This window comes from Ranitomeya variabilis, chromosome 7, assembly GCF_051348905.1.
Source record: "Ranitomeya variabilis isolate aRanVar5 chromosome 7, aRanVar5.hap1, whole genome shotgun sequence".
Taxonomy (NCBI): Eukaryota; Metazoa; Chordata; class Amphibia; order Anura; family Dendrobatidae; genus Ranitomeya; species Ranitomeya variabilis.
The window spans coordinates 1853366-1862153 of NC_135238.1; the positions used below are offsets into that span (position 1 = coordinate 1853366).

The 8788-nt window shown below is 59.1% G+C and overlaps 1 protein-coding gene across 5 annotated transcripts in view; it reads right to left on the bottom strand.

Moving 5' to 3' along the window:
- Positions 1-7565, bottom strand: part of DCTPP1 (dCTP pyrophosphatase 1) — a 29238-nt gene extending 21673 nt beyond the window's left edge. Inside the window, exons 1-3 of one of the 5 annotated variants that reach the window (XM_077273626.1) lie at positions 7500-7565; positions 4499-4560; positions 4250-4360 (exon numbers count right to left, since the gene is read on the bottom strand). In XM_077273626.1, the coding sequence (XP_077129741.1) occupies positions 4250-4360; positions 4499-4560; positions 7500-7550 (224 nt within the window). In that variant the 5' untranslated portion in view covers positions 7551-7565. Of the gene's footprint in view, positions 1-4249; positions 4361-4498; positions 4561-5131; positions 5144-6849; positions 6870-7305; positions 7417-7499 lie in introns of those variants that run through there. The other 4 variants (XM_077273627.1, XM_077273628.1, XM_077273629.1 and 1 more) reach the window with 4 other exon arrangements.
- Between the last annotated feature and the right edge of the window lie 1223 nt (positions 7566-8788).

Genomic DNA, 8788 nt, shown 5'->3' on the forward strand with positions numbered 1-8788 from the left:
GGAGTGCCAAGGGGGGTGCCTGACCAGTTTAAAGCCCAGAACCAGATCTATGCTGGCTTTGCTTCTATAATCCCACGGGTGCAGATTAATAAAAATGTTGAATGGATCAAATATATATATATATTACAGTGAACAAAGATTTGTTAATTATAGCTGTGATGCCTTTTAGGGTATAGTTGAGGATTTGGGCCCTAACACTTGTATGACCCGTGCTGCAACCCGACCTAAGAGAATTACACTGAATCCTGTCCAGACAAGATCACATGTAGTTATATAAGAAGCTGACACAGGATTGTGGTTGGTGGATACTGGAGACATTAACTTTTAGGAGTAGGCTGACAGTAATCCTTTTGGGAAGGAGCTGTAGACCAGCATGTCATGTCGCCCCCACCACCAGAGAACCAACCACATCAGGTAGGGTAAGACAAATACAGGAGTATTATCCCTGGAGGCCCACTGACTAGCTAGCTATGCAAAAACAATTGGCTGACCCTGAGAACCAACCTTTCTCATTTTACAGACAAATAATGACAATATGATGGACGTATAAGTGCACCTGGGCAGGCCTAGGTAGTTAGTGAAAGCAATCCCGACTGGCACCAGACCCACCAGAGTACAATGGTACTGATCCAGGGGAGATCCCTAAGTATGTCCCCCTCAAGAGAGTAGACAGAACCCCCCATTCTCAGGTGATGCTAAGAGATTTAGTTTAGGGACAGCGGGAGAACTCCATGTGAGGTTAGTGAAGGGTTCAGCTGCCTGGAGGCCTCTCGCTAGGGGAGAGTTTCTGAGGTGTCTGGATGAAGAAATCCACCTCCCCTTTCCCATCACATGGACAGTCTCGAAGGATCTTTCTTTAGGGGAAAAACTTAGTATTTAGGGGGGATTGTCAAGGTGAGAATATATATCTTATACCTTTTTGTACTGCTATACTCTTATACTGTGAAACAATAACTTTTTCTTATGCTTGCAGATATAACTATTTAAAATGGCTGCCAGTATTCACCTTTATCTTTGTCATGTATGTAATACTAAAACTTGTTTTTTTTTTTGGTGTATTTCTGTGTGTATTAGGAAATTCTGCACTAGGATAACTAGTGATGAAACCAAAAGCGTTGCCACCCCTGCTCTTCTCTACACCGATTTCACAAAGTTATCTGACGAAGATGTTGAAGCCAAGCGCATGGCTATCTTCAAAGGATCCCCACTACTGTTATCAATAATTGTTATTCGTAAATTCTAGTATACAGGGGGGGACGGGTACGCCGCAACAGCCATGGCTGGTAACATGGCACCAGCCATGTGAAGACCAGTACCCCTCGAGTTTAGAGCTTGGGATAGTATCTCTGATGCTGGACATTAATTAACAAAATTTATCTAGGGGGGAATGTGAAGGAAGAAATTAAGAAAGAATCTCCATTTTGTGCTTTTCGACTCCATTTTGTTGTTATGATATACCGTATTTTTCGCTTTGTAAGACGCTCTGGATTATAAGACGCACCTCAAATTTTGAGGAGAAAAATAGGAAAAAATTTTTTTTAATAAATTGGTGGGGCGTCTTATAATCCATGCGTCTTATTACTTACCAGGGGTTGTGGCTGCGGTGGATCAGGGTCCTAGGGTCGTTGCTGGAGGCAGGAGTGGATCATTGCTGCAGGCTGGGATGAGGAGGTCTGCAGGGGGGCTCCTATGCAGCAGGCTGGGATGAGGGGGTCTGCGGGGGGGCTCCTGTGCGGCAGGCTGGGATGAGGGGGTCTGCAGGGGGGCTCCTGTGCTGCAGGGGGGCTCCTGTGCTGCAGGCTGGGATGAGGCGGTCTGCGGGGGGGCTCCTGTGCTGCAGGGGGGCTTCGGGGCTGCAGGGCTGTTACCAGTGCTGCGGGGGCTCTGCCGACATATTGTGAAAGGCCAGAGCCCCCTGGCAGTTCGTCCATGTATTCCTGTATGACTGACTCCGGGAAAATGGCCGCCGGAATCTCGAGAGATGAGATCTCAGCGCTGAAATCTCATCTCCCGAGATTTCGGCGGCCATTTTCCCGGAGTCAGTCATACAGGAAGGAACGCATGGACGAACTGCCGGGGGGCTCTGGTCTTTCATAAAATGTCACCGGAGTAGCAGCAGACAGCAGCGGTGGCGGGCGGCAGCAGCAGCGGTGGCGGGCGGCAGCAGCGGCGGTGGCGGGCGGCAGCAGCGGCGGTGGCGGGCGGCAGCAGCGGCGGTGGCGGGCGGCAGCAGCGGCGGTGGCGGGCGGCAGCGGTGGCGGGCGGCAGCGGTGGCGGGCGGCAGCGGTGGCGGGCGGCAGCGGTGGCGGGCGGCAGCGGTGGCGGGCGGCAGCGGTGGCGGGCGGCAGCGGTGGCGGGCGGCAGCAGCAGCGGTGGCGGGCGGCAGCAGCAGCGGTGGCGGGCGGCAGCAGCAGCGGTGGCGGGCGGCAGCAGCAGCGGTGGCGGGCGGCAGCAGCAGCGGTGGCGGGCGGCAGCAGCAGCGGTGGCGGGCGGCAGCAGCAGCGGTGGCGGGCGGCAGCAGCAGCGGTGGCGGGCGGCAGCAGCAGCGGTGGCGGGCGGCAGCAGCAGCGGTGGCGGGCGGCAGCAGCAGCGGTGGCGGGCGGCAGCAGCAGCGGTGGCGGGCGGCAGCAGCAGCGGTGGCGGGCGGCAGCAGCAGCGGTGGCGGGCGGCAGCAGCAGCGGTGGCGGGCGGCAGCAGCAGCGGTGGCGGGCGGCAGCAGCAGCGGTGGCGGGCGGCAGCAGCAGCGGTGGCGGGCGGCAGCAGCAGCGGTGGCGGGCGGCAGCAGCAGCGGTGGCGGGCGGCAGCAGCAGCGGTGGCGGGCGGCAGCAGCAGCGGTGGCGGGCGGCAGCAGCAGCGGTGGCGGGCGGCAGCAGCAGCGGTGGCGGGCGGCAGCAGCAGCGGTGGCGGGCGGCAGCAGCAGCGGTGGCGGGCGGCAGCAGCAGCGGTGGCGGGCGGCAGCAGCAGCGGTGGCGGGCGGCAGCAGCAGCGGGCGGCAGCGGACACCCCCTCATCCCAGCCTGTAACGGTAAGCGGTATATCTGCTTTGTAAGACGCACCCCCATTTCCCCCCCAAATTTGGGGGAAATAAAGTGCGTCTTACAAAACGGAAAATACGGTAAATTTTGTTAGTAGGCTGAAGGTTACAGCTGTTATGAGATTTTGATGAGACCTTGATTGTTGCAACCTCGGTAGAACATGAGACTGAGGGTGTAATGTTCTACAAAACTTTGACGCACAGATTGTTCCTGTATTCTTATAGGCTAAGAACCGTGAGCGTGTTCTTATGCTGATTGGTTGAAGTGTAATTTCTATGACTGTGATATAGTCATGCAGAATAAACGGGGGCCAGAGATCTGCTCGATCCCCATACAGAGACACACGTCTCCGTCTGGTCATTTTCAGTTGCCGGCAACACTTTATATATTAATTTGGAAATCACTGGGTTAACCGTGAAGGATCACTTTAAATCCTCCCTCAACAACAGCACCGACCTGACACTGTCTGTAGTCACTGAGCACAGTCCTGATCACAGGTATCAGTGTAATCAGTATAACGGCACCGACCTGACAGTGTCTGTAGTCACTGAGCACAATCCTGATCACAGGTATCAGTGTAATCAGTATAACGGCACCGACCTGACACTGTCTGTAGTCACTGAGCACAATCCTGATCACAGGTATCAGTGTAATCAGTATAACGGCACCGACCTGACACTGTCTGTAGTCACTGAGCACAATCCTGATCACAGGTATCAGTGTAATCAGTATAACGGGGCCGACCTGACACTGTCTGTAGTCACTGAGCACAATCTTGATCACAGGTATCAGTGTAATCAGTATAACGGCACTGACCTGACACTGTCTGTAGTCACTGAGCACAACCCTGATGACAGGTATCAGTGTAATCAGTATAACGGCACCGACCTGACACTGCCTGTAGTCACTGAGCACAATCCTGATCACAGGTATCAGTGTAATCAGTATAACTGCACCGACCTGACACTGTCTGTAGTCACTGAGCACAATCCTGATGACAGGGCACTGCAATGAACAGATCTCCTTATAACACTCACCCCTGCAGCGACCCAGCGATATCGGAGCAGCATGTGACGACACTTGAGCACTGCAGCCGAACTGTTCTGCCATGTGAGGGCTGCAGACCCAGCTCCGACATCACTGGGCCGGCACGGTCCATACGTCCCAGCAGATTATTACCCAGCAGTGGACATCAGAGAGTGCGTGCTACTCACAACAGCTCGGCCAGCTCCCCGACCTCCCCCACCAGCGCCAGCAGCAGGTTCCTCGGCTGGTGGAACTTATTCCAGTCTCTGTCGGCAGTGAAGCGGGACTGCAGGCGCCGGCTGTGGAGGGGAAAACAGGATCAGTGAGGCCTTGGGGCAACATCAGCGGCCCCCCAAGGAAGGACCCACTATACAGCAGGACCAATGTGCCAGCAGCACCAGGGCTCCCCCCGACCACCAGGACTGGACCCTGCTCACATTTCCTCCATGCTCGGGGAGTCACTGAAGCAGAACTCTGCCTGGGAGGCGCTCATGGCGGCCTGAGGGGGAGAGGGCGCAGTTAGGGAACATCCTGTGCACACGTGGTCCCCCCAACCTGTCCGCCCCCCGCTCGCTCACAGACCCCGGTCCTCCTCCTCCTCCGCACAGACCCCCGGTCCTCCTCCTCCGCACATTCTCAACTCACACACACAGACCCCCGGTCCTCCTCCTCCGCACAGACCCCCGGTCCTCCTCCTCCGCACAGACCCCCGGTCCTCCTCCTCCGCACAGACCCCCGGTCCTCCTCCTCCGCACAGACCCCCGGTCCTCCTCCTCCGCACAGACCCCCGGTCCTCCTCCTCCGCACAGACCCCCGGTCCTCCTCCTCCGCACAGACCCCCGGTCCTCCTCCTCCGCACAGACCCCCGGTCCTCCTCCTCCGCACATTCTCAACTCACACACACAGACCCCCGGTCCTCCTCCTCCGCACAGACCCCCGGTCCTCCTCCTCCGCACAGACCCCCGGTCCTCCTCCTCCGCACAGACCCCCGGTCCTCCTCCTCCGCACAGACCCCCGGTCCTCCTCCTCCGCACAGACCCCCGGTCCTCCTCCTCACATTCTCCCCTCACACACGCACAGACCCCCGGTCCTGCTCCGCACATTCTCCCCTCACACACGCACAGACCCCGGTCCTCCTCCTCCTCACATTCTCCCCTCACACACGCACAGACCCCGGTCCTCCTCCTCCTCACATTCTCCCCTCACACACGCACAGACCCCCGGTCCTCCTCCTCCGCACATTCTCCCCTCACACACGCACAGACCCCGGTCCTCCTCCTCCTCACATTCTCCCCTCACACACGCACAGACCCCCGATCCTCCTCCTCCTCCTCACATTCTCCCCTCACACACGCACAGACCCCCGGTCCTCCTCCTCCGCACATTCTCCCCTCACACACGCACAGACCCCCGGTCCTCCTCCTCCGCACATTCTCCCCTCACACACGCACAGACCCCCGGTCCTCCTCCTCCTCCGCACATTCTCCCCTCACACACGCACAGACCCCCGGTCCTCCTCCTCCGCACATTCTCCCCTCACACACGCACAGACCCCGGTCCTCCTCCTCCTCACATTCTCCCCTCACACACGCACAGACCCCCGATCCTCCTCCTCCTCCTCACATTCTCCCCTCACACACGCACAGACCCCCGGTCCTCCTCGGCACATTCTCCCCTCACACACGCACAGACCCCCGGTCCTCCTCCTCCTCCGCACATTCTCCCCTCACACACGCACAGACCCCCGGTCCTCCTCCTCCTCCGCACATTCTCCCCTCACACACGCACAGACCCCCGGTCCTCCTCCTCCTCCGCACATTCTCCCCTCACACACGCACAGACCCCCGGTCCTCCTCCTCCTCCGCACATTCTCCCCTCACACACGCACAGACCCCCGGTCCTCCTCCTCCTCCGCACATTCTCCCCTCACACACGCACAGACCCCCGGTCCTCCTCCTCCTCCGCACATTCTCCCCTCACACACGCACAGACCCCCGGTCCTCCTCCTCCTCCGCACATTCTCCCCTCACACACGCACAGACCCCCGGTCCTCCTCCTCCTCCGCACATTCTCCCCTCACACACGCACAGACCCCCGGTCCTCCTCCTCCTCCGCACATTCTCCCCTCACACACGCACAGACCCCCGGTCCTCCTCCTCCTCCGCACATTCTCCCCTCACACACGCACAGACCCCCGGTCCTCCTCCTCCTCCGCACATTCTCCCCTCACACACGCACAGACCCCCGGTCCTCCTCCTCCTCCGCACATTCTCCCCTCACACACGCACAGACCCCCGGTCCTCCTCCTCCTCCGCACATTCTCCCCTCACACACGCACAGACCCCCGGTCCTCCTCCTCCTCCGCACATTCTCCCCTCACACACGCACAGACCCCCGGTCCTCCTCCTCCTCCGCACATTCTCCCCTCACACACGCACAGACCCCCGGTCCTCCTCCTCCTCCGCACATTCTCCCCTCACACACGCACAGACCCCCGGTCCTCCTCCTCCTCCGCACATTCTCCCCTCACACACGCACAGACCCCCGGTCCTCCTCCTCCTCCGCACATTCTCCCCTCACACACGCACAGACCCCCGGTCCTCCTCCTCCTCCGCACATTCTCCCCTCACACACGCACAGACCCCCGGTCCTCCTCCTCCTCCGCACATTCTCCCCTCACACACGCACAGACCCCCGGTCCTCCTCCTCCTCCGCACATTCTCCCCTCACACACGCACAGACCCCCGGTCCTCCTCCTCCTCCGCACATTCTCCCCTCACACACGCACAGACCCCGGTCCTCCTCCTCCGCACATTCTCCCCTCACACACGCACAGACCCCCGGTCCTCCTCCTCCTCCGCACATTCTCCCCTCACACACGCACAGACCCCCGGTCCTCCTCCTCCTCCGCACATTCTCCCCTCACACACGCACAGACCCCGATCCTCCTCCTCCTCACATTCTCCCCTCACACACGCACAGACCCCCGGTCCTCCTCCTCCGCACATTCTCCCCTCACACACGCACAGACCCCCGGTCCTCCTCCTCCTCCTCCTCCGCACATTCTCCCCTCACACACGCACAGACCCCCGGTCCTCCTCCGCACATTCTCCCCTCACACACGCACAGACCCCCGGTCCTCCTCCGCACATTGTCCCCTCACACACGCACAGACCCCCGGTCCTCCTCCTCCTCCGCACATTCTCCCCTCACACACGCACAGACCCCCGGTCCTCCTCCTGACCTCCTCCTGCTCACGTGCACTGACTGTGATCTTCTGCTGTGGGCGGAGCCTGTATAAATATTTCTTTTTTTTAGTTCGCGCCAAATACGTTAGCCAGGACACGCCCACTCACGCCAGGACACGCCCACTCACGCTAGGACACGCCCACTCACGACTTCTCTCATGCAGTTTTATTTATCACGGACATAAACTACCAGCTGTCTCCATGGAAACCATGCTGGCCTGGATCCCGCAGCGGACATCATTATTCTCTACAGCTGTGACCCGAGGGATGATGGGAAGGAGCCTCCAGGATTATGTCCCGGGCCAGTGCTGAGAGTTCGGCTCCATATCATCACCAAGGTACTTAGGCTGCGTGTCCACGGTCAGGATGCGGTATCGTTCATTGTACACATCCGGGATCATCGCCCCCCTCCCATAGCGCCCTGTGATATTACCTGCGGCGACGCTGCGCCCCCTCAAGGTGTACGGACATGCTGCGGTCTGAAAAGACGCGCAGCATGTCCGGAGTCGCAGGGCCGCCGCGTGCGGGTTTCCACGCATAGGGTATGTGTCCACGGTCAGGATTGCTTCAGGCTTTGGTCAGGATTTTATGCAGTGACCTGCGGTGTTCCTGCGTGTTTTGCTCATTGTAGCAACATGCTGCGTTTTTTAACGCATAGTGGAGTAGGGATTTCATGAAATCCCCTCCACTATGCTGTAACATCTGGGCGCTGCGTTTCCTGAACGTGGACACATTCCCTAAGACGTCATGTGATCCGTCCGCTGCGCCGTCCTTACACCGCGGTGTCCGGTACTCTCCGGTACTGACCCTAAGACGTCATGTGATCCGTCCACTGCGCCGTCCTTACACCGCAGTGTCCGGTACTCTCCGGTACTGACCGTAAGACATCATGTGATCCGTCTACTGTGCCGTCCTTACACCGCGGTGTCCGGTAGTCTCCGGTACTGACCCTAAGACGTCATGTGATCCATCCACTGCGCTGTCCTTACACCGCGGTGTCCGAGAGTCTCCGGTACTGACCCTAAGACGTCATGTGATCCGTCCGCTGCGCCGTCCTTACACCGTGGTGTCCGGGAGTCTCCGGTACTGACCCTAAGACATCATGTGATCCGTCCACTGCGCCGTCCTTACACCGCGGTGTCCGGGAGTCTCCGGTACTGACCCTAAGACGTCATGTGATCCATCCACTGCGCTGTCCTTACACCGCGGTGTCCGAGAGTCTCCGGTACTGACCGTAAGACATCATGTGATCCGTCCGCTGCGCCGTCCTTACCCCGCGGTGTCCAGGACTCTCCGGTACTGACCGTAAGACATCATGTGATCCGTCCGCTGCGCCGTCCTTACACCGCGGTGTCCGGTAGTCTCCGGTACTGACCCTAAGACGTCATGTGATCCGTCCACTGCGCCGTCCTTACACCGTGGTGTTCGGGAGTCTCCGGTACTGACCCTAAGACGTCATGTGATCCGTCCGCTGCGCCG